Source organism: Crocuta crocuta, unplaced genomic scaffold (genome assembly GCF_008692635.1).
Source record: "Crocuta crocuta isolate KB4526 unplaced genomic scaffold, BGI_CrCroc_1.0 scaffold248, whole genome shotgun sequence".
Taxonomy (NCBI): Eukaryota; Metazoa; Chordata; class Mammalia; order Carnivora; family Hyaenidae; genus Crocuta; species Crocuta crocuta.
The window spans coordinates 4,445,305-4,463,702 of NW_027532409.1; the positions used below are offsets into that span (position 1 = coordinate 4,445,305).

The 18,398-nt window shown below is 49.9% G+C and overlaps 1 protein-coding gene across 1 annotated transcript in view; it reads right to left on the reverse strand.

The window, feature by feature from the left end:
• The window catches only part of LOC144243740 (lipopolysaccharide-binding protein-like), a 38,946-nt gene that overhangs the window by 11,220 nt on the left and 9,328 nt on the right, over positions 1 to 18,398 (reverse strand). Inside the window, 13 exon segments of the mRNA XM_077778884.1 lie at positions 66 to 208; positions 1,552 to 1,628; positions 1,951 to 2,022; positions 2,024 to 2,046; positions 2,452 to 2,515; positions 3,422 to 3,468; positions 5,167 to 5,233; positions 8,096 to 8,266; positions 9,124 to 9,183; positions 10,432 to 10,608; positions 11,354 to 11,445; positions 12,537 to 12,600; positions 15,082 to 15,145. Of these exon segments, the coding sequence (XP_077635010.1) occupies positions 66 to 208; positions 1,552 to 1,628; positions 1,951 to 2,022; positions 2,024 to 2,046; positions 2,452 to 2,515; positions 3,422 to 3,468; positions 5,167 to 5,233; positions 8,096 to 8,266; positions 9,124 to 9,183; positions 10,432 to 10,608; positions 11,354 to 11,445; positions 12,537 to 12,600; positions 15,082 to 15,145 (1,121 nt within the window).

Sequence of the window (18,398 nt, forward strand, 5' to 3'; positions counted from 1 at the left end):
TTCAAAAATGTCTTCAGGTGTCACAGGCTCCCCGGTGACTAGTGTCCTTGTGGGGGGGCCCTCACGGGAGTAGAGGCACGGCGGCTGCAGCCTCCGGACCCCCTCGGGCAGGGGCGGCCCCAGCTGTGGCGTCGTCCCCTCCTCCGGCCATCGCTGTTTCTCTTCAGCGTTTGGCCTCATTGAGATTCGCCCCCAAGAGCAGGAAGTTCTGGAGAGGAGGCAAACAGGACGCACAAGAAAGATCACTTTCCGAGCTGCATGGGACAGGAGCTTCCCGAAAGGGAGACCTTCGCTGGGGGCAGAGGCACGTTCTCATTGAACCAAAAACCAGGTCAGTGCAAAGGCCATGTCTTTAGGTCTTGGAGGTTTTTAGAAAACACTGTCCCTCTCAGCTGCCTGCCGCTGGGGAATTCATTTGCCTTTCCCGATCTGCTGAGTTCTAGAAGACACGCATGAATGTCACTGGCCTCCTCCAAACGTTTTTTTTTTCTCCCAGGAGAACAGTGTGTATCCGGGTGCTGCCTCAGCTTACTCCCCCACATAACTGATTTATAAGGACGTAGTCCGGAATTACCTTGGAGTAGGAACATGCTATGAACACTGAAGACATGGGTACCTCTGGGGGTGCCTGGGTGGCTCAGTCGGTTAACCGTCCGACTTCGGCTCAGGTCATGATCTCACGGTTCGTGGGTTCGAGCCCCACGTTGGGCTCTGTGCTGACAGCTCAGATCCTGGAGCCTGCTTTGGATTCTGTGTCTCCCTCTCTCTCTGCCCCTCCCCTGTTTGTGCTCTGTGTCTCTCAAAAATAAATATAAAAAAAAAAAAAAAGACATGGGTACCTCTGGAGTTAGAAACTGTCACTGTCCCTATTCTTGCGCCTGCCGTGTTTCTTGCACAGAAAGGCCTGGTCGGTGTTTGTCCATGAGCCTCCCTTGCTGCTGCGGGAGCCCAGGCCCACAGCACCCAGGGGCGACTCTCATACCACCAACGAGGTTCCAGCTCATCACCCCGGAAGTGGTGCGGTCTCTTCTGAGCCCTGTGCACACACTCCTCCTGCTGTAATTGGCTGCTGGGCCTTCTGCACGTTGACGCTCAGTTAAGGTGTTTGAACTGAATTACTAGGAACTGAGCTTTTCAGCACGAAGCCAAGATTCTACACAACCCAAACTTGCCGTCTGCACTCCAAACATTTTTTTTTTTTAACATTCATTTTGAGAGACAGAGACAGAGCTTGAGCGAGAGAGGTGCAGAGAGAGAGAGGGAGACACAGAATCTGAAACAGGCTCCAGGCTCTGAGCTAGCTGTCAGCACAGAGCCCGATGCGGAGCTCGAACTCATGGACCGTGAGGTCATGACCTGAGCCAAAGTCGGACGGTTAACCGACTGAGCCACCCAGGTGCCCCTGCACTCCAAAATTTAAAACAAAAATATTTGTTCCTATAAACATTAGGGCCAGGATGTAAGTGGGAGTCAGAGGCTCCCCCTAATATCTACCGGCCCCGAAGCATCCCTCCCAGGAGGCTTTAGAGGTCCCATGCAGACCCCACTCACCTTGTGGACTTGGAGCTCCAAACTGTTAAGGTAGGTGTCCCTTGGCAGCGGCAGAGGGAAGCCCTCCTTGAGCTTTGCTGGAAGATAAACGGCAGAGAGACACGGGCTGAATGGGGAAGGCTGAGGACGTGTGGGAACCCAGCTCACTGCTGGCCAGCCACAGGGCGGGCTGCTTTGCAGTGCAGGAGGCTGCTGGATTCGGGCCGGTTTCTTGTTGGTGGGGGGGAGGGGGGGTGTAGGTGCAAATGCCTGGTAAAGGCAGCTTCTTCAGGAGGGGACAGATGTGGACAGCCTCCAGCAGCCAGAGTGGCCCGGGCTGGGCTCATAACCAGGGACTCGTCCCCGAGGACCAACGTCTCCTCCACTTTCTCTTTCCCAGGACGGCGTCCCTGCTCTTACCTTGTGGTGGTAAAAGGCAGACGGCGAGGCCAGTTGGAGAAGGCCCTGGCAAAGATGGAGGCCTTCTGGGCCCTCCAGCCGCCGCTGTGCCAAGCACTGCTTCTGCCAAAGTCACCTTGCAAGTCAGTGACCTAACCTGGCCCGGGACCCAGGGGTGCTACCTCTGGGTGTTCTCCAGGCGCTGCTTGGAATGCCCCTCCTCCCTCGGCCTGACTCCCAGGGCTTTGGGACTCAACCTGAGCCTCACCTCCTGCAAGTCTGGACCGACCTCTAAGTCATGTTCAGTGCCTCCTCCTGGCTCCCGCAGCGTGGCATTTATCACCCTGGCTGGCACTGCCCGCTACATGCCTGCTTCCCCAACAAAGCATGAGCTCCGAGAGGGCGGGGTCCTGGATAGCCAGGACCCCAGTCAGCGCAGAAGAGGGGTTCAGCTTAAAAGACTGGCTGACTGATCCATGAACCCTGCGTCTACACGGGACAGTCAGCAGCAGCTAAGCTTACCGTTGAGAGAGGGGTATAGGGTGTGCTGCGCGTAGTAATTGAGGATGGCTTCCATCAGCTCCACCTGGAGTGAGGGGGGCGCAGAGCAAAGGGAACAAACCAGACACGGATGACGATGAGTCCGAGGGAAGAGCGTCTGTCTGGCCCCCCCTCCAGAAATGCCGACATGCCATCCCACTTACGAAACAGGTTGACTGTGACCGTCACCACTACAGATAAACAGCTCCTTAGTCATGATCTCCTAAACTCCACTCTCTGAACTTCATTCTCACCAGGACGTACAAGCCCATTGATGGCAAAACATGACCTGAACTGTCCTGAGGATATTTAGTGGTTCTTATTTCACTTGGTGCAAATATTTTTAAAATTTTGTCGCAGAAGTTTTAATGTGTTTGGTGGTAGAGCGCTGCCCCAGATCCTCCTGGAAGAGTTATCTAACATATGGTACATGCCTCAGATTACCTCTAAAAAATTTCCAATCCCAAAACCCATCAGTCCAAAGAGTCTTGTGTAATGCATTGTGCACCGGGGCCACTGTTATTAAAACAGTGAACATACACCTAGAACTTACTATGTGTGAGACATTTTGTCAAAGTGTCTTACTAAATTCATTGCTCCATTTCATGTTATAGCTCCCATTTGAACTAGATAGAGTAGATATTAGCGTTCCCATTTTACAGTCAAGGAAACTGAGGCCCAGAAAGGTTAAGTTATTTTCCCCATGTCACACAGTAACAAGTGGCACCCGGATCTGTCTTCCTTAAGCTCATGCTCTTACTGTCCATGTCCTATCTCCTCTGTGACCCCTCAGGCAGTGCCCTTCTTGCATGAATAGCTTTTAGACATGGTATCCATTTCCTGCAAGACTGCAGTGCCTCTTCCCTGGGGCCTCGGCACACCTCCCGCAGCCCCCCTCACCAAATCCCTGATCAGAGGAGACACGCAAGAGGTGCTGGAGAAAAAAACTCACCCTGAAGTAATGGATGTTGGAGTGTTTCAGTTCCAATTTCAGCTTACCGTGTGGAGAAGTAGAGGCACGGGTCACCGCAAGCCATGACTGCTACCTCCTCGCGGTTACCCGAATGGAGTATTGAGTGCCCAAGGGCAAGGCCATTTCCCAGGGCTGGGCCCCCAGGGCTGCATTTAAGGCTCTAAGGATGCGCAGTGATTGGGAGAAGCGATGTTAAAAACAAGGTCTGATGAGCATCTTCAAGAACTTAAATTATGAAGATATAAACATTGACTGGAGCAAATGGGATACAAAAAGGAATGCTCTGTTTGTCCAGTTATGTAAAACGGTATAAAAAAACACTGGAAGGAAACGTGAAACTATTACTACTTGGCAGGGTTATGGGGGGTTTGGTTTCTTTTTATACTTTTGCAATTTCTAATTTTTTTCTTGCCACGAGCACGCATTATTTGCATAATTATGCAAATAAGTTTAAGACTACGGTCTGGGAACAGACAATAACAATGAAGTAGAGGCACAGCTGGCAAACAGCTGGCACCGGGCGGAGGGAAGGAAGGCAGAGTGACTCGGGGGACCTCAGTGGCTGTTGCTATAGCAGCCAAGCCTCCATTCCCCCCATTGAACCTCTTGGCTGCTGGCCAAACTCTCTTGTTCAGGGATTCGAACCACCCTGGACAGATCTCTTTGGTTTCCTCTCATGGGGCAGAATGGTTTTGCTAATTCCTTGACAACACCACCGTGCAAGGTTCTCTTACGCCCTCCTCAGTTTGCTGTCTCCACAATCCAAGCCCCTGACTGTCTCTCGGGTACTGCAACCCTCGCCCCCCCAAGCCAGGTTTCTGCATAACCTCAAATTCCAGGACCCCTGAAAGGCCCACATGTTCACCATGGGCTTCTCTTTTCAAAGATCTCTAAAGGAGATATTCATTCTAGTGAGGTCAGTGCCCTTGATCAGCCAACGTGCATCTAAGCCCGAAGCCAGGAATCGGTTCTTCTGACGCACCCGCTGCCCCTGGTCCTCAGAAGGCGGCAGCACCCAGTGTGAGTGGCACGTGGGACACAGATGAAGGCTCCAGATGGAGGACCCCGCCTGGGGGAGCGCCAGCCCTCGCTGTGGGCACAGTCCCTCCTGTCCGAAGCTTGACCACCCCCCCCAACTCCCTGGCCACCTGCTCACTGGTTGAGTAAGGGACTTGCCTAGTGACCAGGTATCTGGACAGTGGAGCAGCACAGAGTGGCTGGGGGCGTCTTTAATCCCCCATCCGAAATCTGTCCTTTCGATGTGTAGTAGACTGATCGTTTTTCTCAATCTTTTATATAAAGTCCCTGCAAAGCCCCATGCCTTCCAGTTAAATTATGGTCCCTGAGTAATCCCTTTGCAGAAAGAAGTTCAGCGTCCCCGCTGATGCCTGAGAGGGGACAGTGAGCACCCACAGCTAGAAGGGACCTGAGTGTAATCGCTGCTGCCTGGCAACTTTCCTGACTCGTGGCTTCCCCGCTTCCGGTGCTATCAGTATGCCTTTCCAGAGGGGTGCCCAGATTAGGGGCAGGCCAGCCCCAGAGGAGATCTGTTTCCACGGGTCAACGCCAGTCCTATCGGTGAGCAGACAGACGCTGTCATCATTGCCGGGTTATCCCCATCCTGCCTCCCGCCCATCCATGGCTTCTTTTATTTTATTTTATTTTACAAATAGTTTATTGTCAAATTGGCTTCCATATAACACTCAGTNCCACAGCTTCTTACCTGCCTGGGGTCACTGAGCCAACGATCCTGCTGGACCTCACACCGATGGTGGCGGAGATGTCGGTTGTCTACAAAAGCAAAGGGGATGACCCAGACTCTCAGCCGATGGAGTCTCATTGGATTCCAGTCCGGGAGAGAAATGTTCAGAAATAGAAGCCGCAGCGGGATGTGGAGCACGTGGGTGAAAAGGAGCTACCCGAGGGTGGTGGGCTGGGCATGCAGGATGTTGGTGGCTCCACGGCTGATTCTAAGAAAGGTGAGCTGTGGTGTTAGAGGTCTTAATGGAAGCATCAAGAAGGGGAAATGAGCCCAAGCTGAAGACATAGAACATTCGAATAGGGAGACCATTCACCTCAGTATGACTGAGCTTTGAAACAGGCTACTAAGCAAAGTTCAGAGAGCCCCTGAGCCCTAGGGACATTTAAAGATACAGCCAGCGGACCCTGGGGTGTGAGGATGAAGCCTGGTCTGTCGAGGGGGTTGGGGCTGAACCAGGAGACCGTCTCAGATGGTTAGCTATTCTAGATTTACATCTCTTGCTAAATTTGGGGAATTTCCAGCCATTATTTCTTTGAGTCCTTTTTCCAGCCCTTCCCACTTTCTCCCCCTGAGACTCTGAAAACATAAAAGTGAGATCTTTTGTGGGAGTCCCACAGTGCTCTGAGGCTCCTTATATTTGTTCAGCCTGTGGGTTCTGATTGAGTAATTTCTATTGTTCTATCTTTTAATTCCCTTCTTCTTTTCTCTGTTCCACTGACCCAACCCTGCAGGGCTGGTGAGGCATGTTGGTATAGCGTTAGCAAGTTATGGATTGTCTAGTTTTCTGTCTTATGAGGCTGCCCCTTTTGAGGTCCTCTGGCTAGAGAGAAGAGGATGTTGTGTGGCTCTTTTTGGTTTGTGCCTGGTAGTGTTTCCACATTGCCCCAAACTGGAATGTGTAGGGCAAAAAGAAAACTCAAGGAACTCATCATCATGCTGTTCCTTGATCCTGAGGCCCCTGGCCCATCTACCTTTTTCTCTCTGCCTTTCAGAGTTTTCTTGTTTATTTTATATATAATGTGTAAGGGTTTGGTTGTACTCAGCAGGAGGCGTGGGGAAATGCACATCTATCTATCCCATCTTCCCATCTTTTGAAATTGGATTGTCATTTAATTTTTTTAATGTTTATTCATTTTTCAGAGAGAGAGAGAGAGAGAGAGAAAACGAGTGGGGGAGGGGAGGAGAGAGAGGGCGACACAGAACTCAAAGCAGGCTCCAGACTCTGAGCTGTCGGCACAGAGCCTGACACAGGGCTCAAACTCACCAACCGTGAGATCGTGACCTGAGCCAAAGTCAGACGCTTAACTGACTGAGACACCCATTTGTCCCTGGATTGTCATTTTTGTGACCGACTTGTAAGAGTTCTTTATATATTCCGGAAACACATTCCTTCTCATATATATGATTTGCAAATATTTTCTCTCTTTCTGTGAGTTGCCTTTTCACTTTTTTGAATTATGTCCTTTGAAGCACAGAAGTTTTTCATTTTGGTGACGTCCAGTTTATCTGTTTTTTAATTGTGTTGTTCATGCTTTCGATTTGCATCTTAGAAGGCTTTGCCTAATCCAAGGTTAGGCAAGAAGATTAAAATTTTTTTTTCTTCTGAGAGTTTTGTAGTTTTACCTCCCACCTTTGGGTTTGGGATCCACTTGCAGTCAATTTTTTGGGTAGCTCTAAGGAAGGGGTCTGGTTTAATTTTGTGTGTGGCTATCCAGTTGCCCCAGCTCCATTTCTTAAAAGCTTCTCCTTGGGGCACCTGGGTGGCTCAGTCAGTTAAGGGTCTAACTCTTGATTTTGGCTTAGGTCATGATCTCACAGTTCACGAGATCGAGCCCTGCATTGGGTGCAGAGCCTGCTTGGGAGTCTCTCCCCCGCTCTCTCTGCCTGTTCCCCACTAGGGCGCGTTCTCTCTCTCAAAATAAATAAACTTAAAAAAAATCTTATTCTTTCTCTACCAAATTGTCTTGGTTCCCTTGTTGAAAATCATTTGAGGGGTGCCTGGGTGGCTCAGTCGGTTAAGTGTCCGACTTCAGCTCAGGTCATGATCTCACGGTTCGTGGGTTCAAGCCCCGCATCGGGCTCTGTGCTGACTACCAGCTCAGAGCCTGGAGCCTGTTTCAGATTCTGTGTCTCCCTCTCTCTCTCTGACCCACTCCTGCTCACGCTGTCTCTCAGAAATAAAACAATAAAAAAAAATTAAAAAAAAAAAGAAAATCATTTGACTCTATGCATGGTGATATAGTTCTGGATTCTTAATTCTGTTCCATTGACCTGTATGTCTGTCTCTGCACCAGTTCCACACTATCTTGATTACTACAGCCTTCTAGTAAGTTTTTAAATAGGGAAGTATTTGTTCTGTAACTTGTTTTTCTTTTTAAGATTGTTTTGGCCAATCTAGGTCCTTGAACTTGCATATAAATTTTAGGATCAGCTTGTCAGAAAAGCCGGCTGGGATTTTGATAGGGCTTTGTGTTGAACGTGTAAATCAGTGTGGAGAGTACTGCCATCGTAAAGAGTTCTTTACATTTTATACCTTCTTTGAAAAGGTAGTTTAATGATTTTTATTTATAATAATTCTAAAAGGGTTCTGCCTTAAATTAAACACATTTTTATAGCAAATGTACTCGTGAGCAAGCTAAAATCGTCCAACTTAGTTGGAGGGAATGACTTTGAAGGGTTTTTGCAGCTGCAACAGTGTATGACATGATTAAGTGTGCCCTTGGGAAGCCCAGCTGCTCAGATCAGAAGTCTCAGGTCTCCTCATGCCGCTGGCCGGAAGAAGTAGCCTCCAGCATCTCTGAGCAGTGCAGTGTCCCTGTCCTTCAGCGGAGAGAGGGGCTATCACTATGGCAGGTGGAGCCCTTTGCTGCTCTGGCTGGGATCAGACTTACCACCCTGAGTCGGAAGAGTGGCTTCCGCTCAGAGGAGGTGGGCAGGAGAGCGAAGGCCTGGAGGTCTATCACTGGACTGAAGGTCACATTTCCAGGGGTGAACATCAGGAACGGAGCTGATTCAGGAGACGTCTCGAGCTCCAGCTCTGCGTTGGGGTACAACTTGGCCAGCTGGAGAAAGAAGGCAGAGACTCAGTGGACGGCGGGAGACAGAGAGAAGGAGCCCCAGCTGTATCAGGGAAGGGCAGGGGGGCCGATCCCCAAAGTCCAAGCCTCCAAGGGCCTTTGACCAGCAATGGAAATATCACAGGATGGAGGGCATTGTATTTTCCAGAACTCTTTCCAATAGACAGGTGTTGTGGTTGGAAAGTGTACTTGGCTAAAGTGAGACACCCCAATGGGCACGTGATGGTCACATACTGCTGTCTATGCAGGCCAGCTTGTGTTGACTACTGTGTAAGTTTGGGGCCAGAGCTGAGCTGCCTGGTTCAAGAGAGGGGGGGGACTGATGGCTCTTCTCCACTCTACTTCTGCCACTTTTCAGCTCCGCTCTACATAAACATCAAACAAATATTAATTAGTGGCCTGGCCCCAAATTATTAGCCTGCCCAATGTGCCCTCCCGCCTTGTGCTCCAGAAGGATCTTATATGTTGGTGCTGGTTAAGTGCTATCATCTTCCATGTGATCCTCCCAGCGACCCAGTGGGTCAGGTATTATTATTGTCCCCATTTGACAGATGAAGAAACTGAGGCCCAACAAGATGGAGTTCCGAAGACAGAGAACAGCAGACCCAGGATTCACGCACAGGCAATCAGTCAATCGGAATCCAGATCCTGAGTCTTTATGCCACAAGGGGTCAGAGAATGATGGGGATTGTTGATAGCTTTCATCTTTACCCAGTGTTCTAATAGGTAAGCTGTTTGGAGAAAGCGTATGCACAGCTCGCGGCTGTGCAAGTACAATCTCCACACTTGGTCTAGATCGAGGGGTCGTCTCGGGCTCTGTGACGAGTGTCCAGAGGTCTTACCTGAGGAATGATGGCCCAGAATGAGTTGGTGTCCAGGTGGATCGGAGAGTCCAGGGGAATCTGCAGTAGGGGAAGCAGGAGGCTACTTGAGATGTGGGACAGGATGTGGACTTTGAGCTCAGGCAGCTTGGGTCCAAATGCTGCCCTTGCCACTTTCTGGCTGGCTGCTTTCTGGCAAACTTTGCTAGATCCTGCATCTGTAAAATGGGATGATAACGATAGCACCCGCCATGCAGAACGTGCGAGGACCGAATGACCCAGTGTGTGGGCAGAGGGCTAAGTGCTGGAATCTCAGTAAATTCTTCGTAAAAGTTGGTTTTTGGTATTGATTGTTTCTCAGGATGCTCCCCTGTGGGGCCAGTGAGATCTCGTAACCAGCACAATCTGGATACGGCTTTCCCCAAGCCCTTTTCTGACCATCTCTTGTGGTCAGCCCCGATGACTTGCTCATCTTCCAGCTTGGTGAATGCTGCCTGCACCGGCACGCAGCCCACCTTCCTTGATTTCTCCTCCCTTGAGATCCCCTCTTTCCATGGGCTGCTCCTATCGCACCTTATCATAGTGCTTGGCTGTGGGGGTGCGAGGCTCAGACTTCAGGGGGGTCCCTTTCCAGAAGGGCCGTTGGCTGACAGCACCCCGCGGCCTCATTCAGGCCCCACACCATTCATGCTGGGGCCACACTCTCCCAGACAGCCCTCAGCCCCTGACGGAGAACAGCCAGGGTGTATGTAGATCCGGAGAATTTTGGCAGATCACGGGCAGGATTAAGACAATGGGCCAAACCGGGGGCGCCTGGGTGGTTCAGCCGGTGAAGCTTCTGACTTCTGCTCGGGTAGTGATCTCACCGTCTGTGGGTCTGCGACCCTCTAGCTCTCCTACCCGGCGTGCTTGCCTTCCCCTCCTCCATGTGTCACGGCTGCATCTCCCGCTATGGGCTCCCCCTTCCTACTCCTTCCTGTCCCCTTTATCCTTCACGGGGCGCAGCCTCGAATCCATCTCTTCCAAGTCTAGTGGCGCCTTGGCATCTGCTGCCTGGAGGACCAGATCGCACACTGCAGAGTCTGGCTTGTTTTTTAAAGCCCTCCCAACAGTAGCTACTCTGTATTGTGTGTCCCACACCAAGCTCTTCACAGATCCCCGGGGAGGAGGCAGCGTTGGGATGGCCACGCACAGACAGCAACTGAGGCACAGTCTGGATTTGAACCCAGATGGCAGGTTTCGGATTCCACGTTATTTCCCTTGCTCCCGAAACCCGCAAACCTTGGTCTACACGCCTGCCTGACGCTCTCTCCTCCCTCCCCTACTCACGTGCTGGTTTCGGATGGTGAAGTTCATGCGTCCAGCCTGATGGTAAACCCGGCTGGCTGTGTTGAAGACGTATTCAGAGGCAGCAAAGTAGACCATGTGGTCATGCTTCTCAGGCAGCCTGATGGGAGGGGCACCGAAGGGCGCTGGGGAGCGCCAGTTGCGGCCAAAGAACTCTCCCTGGAGACAGAAGGGCACATCGGCCACTAAGGTTTCTACCAGAGAGGGGGCCAGGCAAAGGTGTCCAGGGACTGCCTGCGCAAGTCTCCTGTGTCCTGGGTGGTGGTCCGGGTGGTGGTGGCTCCTCTCCAGAATGTGGCCCTGGGCTCCTGCAAGTTTCCTTCCGGCCCCACACTATTTAGACCCTGACAGCTGTCCCAGATCCCCCTGTTACAGGGTTGGGTGGGGAGGTGTGTGCTGTGTTCTCCCAGGCCCAGGACGTGGCCTCGGGGCGGAAAGCATGGACTCTGGGGATGAACTGTGTCCGCTTGAATCCCGGCCTGCCACTTACTAGCTCTGGGACTTTGGGTGAGTCTCTAGCTTCCTTGTGCCTCAATCTCTTCATCTGTGGAATGGGGATGATGCTAATGGCCTCTAGGTGGCATATTTTAAATAAGTTAATATTCGTACAAATACTCAGCGTCTGGCACATAGTAAGAAGCATATGTGCTCGTTAAGTAAATCCAATTAGAGGAGGCTGGTACTCTATGGCCTGGCTCCCCCCCAGATCCCCCCCAGGGAGTCATGGAAGAGACTGGAATAAAGAGAGGGTATATTAGTTTCCGATTGCCGCTGTGGATGCTGGCCAGGGACGGGGACTTAGAGGCAGATGGACTAGAGAAGGAAGGGAGGAGCTGACTTTGGGAGGTAGAACCGATTTTCTGCTAGTCCTGAGCTCTAAGGTCCTTTCTTCACAACAACTTACCTTGAAGGGTGTGTCTATGACTTGAGAAGTCACTTGGGGAGCTCCTACTAAACTGTAGTCAATGCCGGCAACCTGGTCAATCATTAAGATAACTGTAGAAAAGGAAAGAGACAGTGTTATGAATAGGGTAGTCAAACACAGTTGTGTGAGTTGTGTACTGCACAATTTCCGGGCTCTCCTTTTACATGGACTTGTGCCCTCGGAGAATGGAAACGGGGCTGGGGCTGATCCATGGTACCTTCAGTCACAAAGAGAGTGCTGTATCCATTCATTCACTCGTTCATTCAATGTTTATTGCACATGTGCTATACACCAGGTGGAATGCAAAAGGCTGATGAAACAACCGAGATAGGCAAAATCCCTGTCCTTTGACAGTGCGGGGTGGGGAGGAAGATAGGGAAAGACAATCAAATCTTGAGCAAATAAGTGTAAAAGTGCAACTCTGTTAGGTAGCATAAGTCCATAGGATGATATCAGCCATATGGTAGGGGGTAAGATAGAGAGTTGCCACTTGATTATACAGGGAGTCACAGGAGGTGTTGCTTGGGCTGTGATCTGAAGGAGGGGTGGGTGTTGACTCAGTGAAGGGGGGTGGATGTGGGGCAGGACGCTGCTGGCAGAGGGGACGACATGTGCAAAGATCTTGTAGCAGGTACAGAGCATACTAGAGGCACATAGGGGGTGTTAGAGGAATTAGCCATATTAGAGGCATTCAGGGACTGTGTGGCCGGCCACCTTACCAGGCCACGTGAGGCCTTGTCACTCGAAGTGGGGCTCAGCGTCCTGAGAGTCAGAGGGGTCTTTGATGGGTTCCAAGAAGAGGGGGAGCCCTGACCCGATGTGTGATTGTAACAGGCCCCCTGTGGCAGCCAGAGGGGCCGAGCTGGGCGGATCCCCGGCCGGACACGGGGACTTCGGAGCATCCCTGTTTTGTTAAGGCGGCCAGGACAGAGCCCACACAGGACTCTTCCTGCCCGTCTACTGCTTCCAGCAGGTTTCCGAGTCACTACCCTTAGTCTCTTCACTCCCCCACCTCCAGAAGAGACCCCCAAGACAGGGGGTTGCCCCATATCCAACTCCGTAGGAGGGAGAGGTACTCAGTGGGGCAAGTTCTCTTGGGGCTCCTGGGAGATGATGGCGGTCCCATCTGATGGCACCCAGAGAAGGGAGGGGGCCTCCGAACCTGGCAGCGTGCGGAGATAGGGCTCCAGGTGGGAGGTCGTTGACTTCCGGATCATTTCACAGATCTGTTGAAAGTGCGTGAGAAAGGTGAGTCTCCCTCGACCCCAGTCTCCTTGGCCCTGCCCATCCCCCACCGCCCTCCAGGAAACCTGGGTTATCTCCCCACCCTGCAGGTAGGTGTGTGTGTGGGGGGCGGGGCAGGAGCATGTCAAAAAGGAAAAGAGGCCACTACCTCCCTCAACACCCAACACTTGGTCACTGTCCCATTTGGGCTGGGCCACACACGTCCCTAGACTTTTCTGGAGCCCACACTGAAAGTGGTTGGTGGCCAAGTTGGCACTGCCCTGGGGTCTGCTATTGTCATGGTCCTCAGTTCAGTGTCTTGGCAGCTAAGAGGCAAGAAGTGTAGTACATACACGCATTTGTTAGAGCGCCGAGGTGCAAAGCAGGAGGGCTGCTAGGTGCAGGAGGCAGCCCTTGAACCGGAGAGGCTCCAGCACCTCATTCCTCAGCCACTTTGCCTCCTCTTCCTGCTGTGGCTCCTGGCTGGCTGGGAACAAGGGATCCTAAGGGGCCTGGGGCCCGGCCTGCCGGCAGTACTGAGGACGGCCACCAGAGGGCGCCAAAGCAAAGCCAGAAGGGGAGCCCTGAGCAGTCCTCAGCCGCCCACCAGCCGCTGCTCCTCCCAATGTCAAGAATTCCAGCTTGGACGATCCCAGAAGCCCCCAGTCTTCGGATTTCCCCACTTCAACTATTCCTACAGCACCTCTATGACTTTGCTTTCTCACCTGTTCATTTACTTAATATTTACTTTACAAGTGGCCTTTTAATACTCACGTCCATTTAATAAAAAATACAGAAACTTGATGTCACTTGTCAATGGAAATCCCTTGGCATACACACAATATAATTGGGAAAAAGGAATACGAGGGATTGCTCTGGAAGCCAGGCTGGATACTGCTGCCTTGTTGGGTAATGCCCCCTTTTGTGGTTAAAAGTGTTCAGGATACATCGGCCCCAAACCGAGGCTTCCCCTTTGATGTAAGAAGAAAGAAAGGATCGCAAAAGGGACTGCTCGCTCACACCATCATTCTGCATGATGCAATACGAGGCTCCACAAGCACTTAAAATCAACACTTTGCTCGGGGGAAGTTTCCCCGCTTTGGGAGCCACTGTTTTGGGCAAACGCCAAGCCAGCTTGCCTCAGGTGGGCCTGACTTGGCCTCTCCTGGAGCACCAGGAAAGGGCAGTGCCACCCAGGCAGCTGGCTCTGTTGGGGACTGACCTCATCCACCCTGAGTCCCTGGGTTCGAGATCCTGTCTCTCTTCATATCTCTGTTTGCACTCTCAGCCCCATGGCGGCGCAGTCAGGGCTCCCAGCCTCTGAAACTGACCAGTCCTCGGGCTCAGCCTCTCTGACACCTGCCTCATTCCCCACGGGACATATGGTATCCAAATTTTTCTGGCACATATTTCCTATATTTGCAGGGCAGAGACCCCAGCTTGCCTCTGGCCTCAGGCTGCTGCACAGGGCTACTGAGGCATCAACGCCAATGAGTATAACCTGATGTCATTTACCCTGACCTTCCTATGTACGAGGCACTCGTCAGTGTCTGTGTGCATGATGTTGTATGGTCCTCCCAACAGCTTTTCAGCGTAGACTCCATGATTATTTCTGTTTTATAAACAAGAATCCTAAGGCTCAGAGAGGGTAAGCCAGGTAACCACAGCGCCACAGTCAGAAAAGTTGCAGAGATGGGATTTAAACCCACAGGTCTGACTGAAGGACCCATGTGGTCAAGAGCAAAGATTCTGGGAGGTGAAATGCAGTTAAGTGACTCTCCCACAGTAATACCGATGAGTGGTCTGAGCCCAGCCGTGTGCTGGGGACACTAAGTGGTTATTGAGTCAAATCCTTGCCAGTCCCTTTCAAGGTAGGGTTCCTTGTGCCAAGTTTTACAAATGAGTAGAGTGAGGCTGCGGGGGCCCATGAGTGTGCCCAGAGATACACACCAGTTAAATGGAAGAGTTTCTTCCAGAGGTGAGAAGCACTGAAGGCCAACCCCACCACGATTTTCAATATGGTGCATTTGGGGTAGGGGGAGGGTGAACCGTATTTAGTAATATTTAAGAATAAGTCATATTTAAGTCTCACCTCAGGATGAGGAAGATATCCTAGATTTTCTCCTAAAAAGTTTTGGACTTGTTTTGGCATTTAAATCCTTAGACCACCTGGAATTGATTTTTGTGTGTGGTGTGAGGGAGGGATCCAACCAAAGGCACTTTTCCGTATCTCTGTCATATTATCTACAACTAGACATCAAACACCCTGCCAGCTACAAGCGCCATTTAGTGTACGTGGTCATACAAACTTAGGAAAGCCTTGAAGTTTGCCTTTGCACCATGAGTGAAGAAAGTTTTACTAAGTGCATTCAAATGACAGCATAATTAAGAGACAAGGCTGTTTCCACATATCAAATATATACCTATGGTCCACGCCAACCCATCCTTGTATTAATCATGAATCTACTTATCCTTTTGTTTACCTTTTGTCCCAAGATGTTTTTGAAATAGTTTTCAAATCTTTTATGGAAGAGGTTTAGGATCCAGCTGGAAAAAAAGAGGAAAGAAGTCAGGATCCGCTTTATGATTGACTAGAATTCTAGAAAGGAGGGCTATTCATGGATCTGATCTTCCCCCATGTTCTCCCAAGAAGGGGCCCAGGCAGATGAGCAACTCTCATGGGCTCTTAGTGGGAATGTAAATTGGTGCAGCCACTATGGAAAACAGTATGGAGGAGCCTCAACAAATTAAAAATAGAACTACCCTATGATCCAGCAATTCCACTTCTGGGTATTTATCTGAAGAAAATAAAGATGCTAACTTAAAAGATATCAGCACCTCTGTATTACTTGCAGCATTGTTTATGATAGCCAAGATATAAAAACAACCTAAGTGTTCATCAGTGGATGAATGGATAAAGAAAATGTGGTATACACATGTGTGCACGTGCACACACACACGCAGGAATATTAGTCAGCCATAAAAATGGATATCTTACTATTTGCAACAACATGGAGGGTCCTTGAGGATATAATGCTAAGTAAAATAAGTCAGAGAGACAGAGACAAATACCATATGATCTCACTTATATGTGGAATCTAAAAAAACCCAACAATAATCAAGCTCATAGATACGGTTGTGGGGGCGGGGGGCAAAATGGGTGAAGGAGGTCGAAAGGTCCAAACTTCCACTTATAAAATAAATAAGTCATGAGGATATGATGTGCAGCGTGGTGACTATAGATAATAATACTGTATTGCATATTTGAAAGTTGTTAAGAGTCGATCTTAAAGGTTCTCACCACAATAAAAAAAATGTGTACCTGTGTGTGGTGACAGCTGTTAACAAGACTTACTGTGGTGATCATTTCACAATATACACAAATATCGAATCACTGATTTGTATGCCTGAAACTACTATAATGCTGTGTGTCAGTGATACCTCAATAAAAGAAAAAGAAGAGGAGTAAAGTCTATTCTTTATATCCTACAAAATCCACCGAACAGCTTACCTGGCGGGTTAGCAAGTAGTCACTCACTCATTCATTCAACAAACATTTACTGAGCCCCTCCGATGGGCTCAGCACTGAGTTAGGTGTCGAGGGGACATTGGTGAATAACCTCATGGAGCCCATGACGCGAGTCTAACCCCCTTTAGGTAAAGCTGCCCTCAGAGAGCCCCTCCGCACCCCAGACAGCACTTGGTGAGTGAGAGTTTGCCCCAGAACAGACATCACACACTATGTTCTCACCTGGGGTGAGGGTGAGAGATTGTGGGAAATAAGGGAACAGAGTTAGTGGAATTATGTCTGGTAACATTTTTTTCTCCCATAGATTTTTCTGTGCCATTCAATACTTGCTGATTGAATGATGTGTATTATAAATCTAAGTGTATTATAAATTCATGCAGTAAAGTCAGACACAAGTGTTTCCTGGGGTTCTGCAGTGAGCACCTTGAACTTCCCAGGATTCTGTCCCCTGAGCAAGCCTGGGTGGGCCCTGGGTGAATCTGAATGACGCTGGCTGCAGAGGGCATGGCTGGAGTTCTTGACAGCTGTGGGTGGTGTGTTGCTTCCAGAAAAGCCCCCCCACCCCAAGTCCAGTCACCTAAATCTGCCACATGCCCTTTCCCCCACATCCGCTGCCTTCACCTGCCTGGACATTATCGTCTCTCACCTGGACAACTGCCTCTCTCCTCTCTGGTCTCCCTCCACTCACTCTGTCCTGCCTAATCTCTTAGGAAGTGATCTTTTAAAAAAGCCAATCTGATTATATCACTTCCTTTCTTAAAATCCTCCAATGGCTCCCCACTGCTTTACATTGGGATAAAGACTAGAGTTTGGCTCCTGCCTATTTCGTTCGCTTCTTCTAATTAATCACCTCCCCTTCCTGGCAAGTACAGACTTTTCATGCCTCAGGATCTTTGCCTGTGTTTCTTCCTCCACCAGAGAAGATCCCCAGATCCCCTCTCCTCCTCTTTTGCTAAAAATCAAGGCTCATTTCAGATATCCTTTCCATGAAGAAACAGTCTCTGCTCAAATGCTAGGCAAATCCTCTATTTTCATAGCATCTGGACTCTCCTTTTTTTTTTTTTTTAAAGATAATGTCTCTTTTTTTAAAAAATATTTTTATTTATTTCTAGGAGAGAGAAAGAGACAACGTGAGCAGGGGAGGGTCAGAGAGAGAGGGAGACACAGACTCTGAAACAGGCTCCAGGCTCTGAGCTGGCAGTCAGCACAGAGCCCGACGCGGGGCTCGAACCCACGAACCGCGAGATCATGACCTAAGCGAAAGTCGGACGCTTAACCGACTAAGCCACCCAGGCACCCCTGGACTCTCTCCTTATAAGCATGTTATCACAACTATGTGAAAAGTAATTGAGTAGATATTAATATACTTTATGTCTCCTCCCCCCGCTGTGTATCATCTTGTATTCCCAGCACTTAGCTCAGGATCTGACAAATAATAGGGGATCAATACATATTTGTTCAGTGAATGACTGAGTAGTTGCCAACTCCCCATCTGGGTCAAGACCATGGGTATTCACGCTTCTGTGTCCATTTCAGTAGCACCCAACCTTGCAGCTATCATCACCATAAGAAGCTAGCTAAAATGTTTCTCTGGCCACCACTGCGCTGTCTCCATTGTGTGTGTGTGTGTGTGTGTGTGTGTGTGTGTGTGTGTGTGTGTGAACTACACGGAATTTCATGGCTTTGCTCCTGAGAAATGGGGTATTATGCCCACCCAGTTAACACAATACAGTGGTAAGGCACCTGAGTGGCTCAGTTGGGTAAGCGTCCGACTTCAGCTCAGGTCATGATCTCCCAGTTTGTGTGTTCGAGTCCTGCTTCAGGCTCTGTGCTGACAGCTAGCTCAGAGCCTGGAGCCTGCTTTGGATTCTGTCTTCCCCTCTCTCTGCCCCTCCCCTGCTCATGATCTCTCTCTCTCTCTCAAAAATAAACATTAAAAAAATTAAAAAAAAAACAAAAACAGTACAGTGATTTGAAGCCATCCAGGCTCAACTAAAAGTTTCCCTTTCCAAATGGCAGCTTTAAGTTCAAAGGCCCTCATATCTGTGCAGAAAACAGTTATCAGTTGAGTAAACACACCGCCAGCAGTCTCTGGGCTTCCTGAAATATAAATGCCCCTGAAACTGAGAGGATTGAAGGACCCCGTGTTTCTGTTGACATTTTCCCCCCAACACGGTCATCCAGCAAATTCATGTCTAGCAGAGAGGTAATGGGCTATCGGTTCTGTCTGCCTCTACCCCTTGCCAGTTCCCTTCTGCCTTTCTCTGCGTC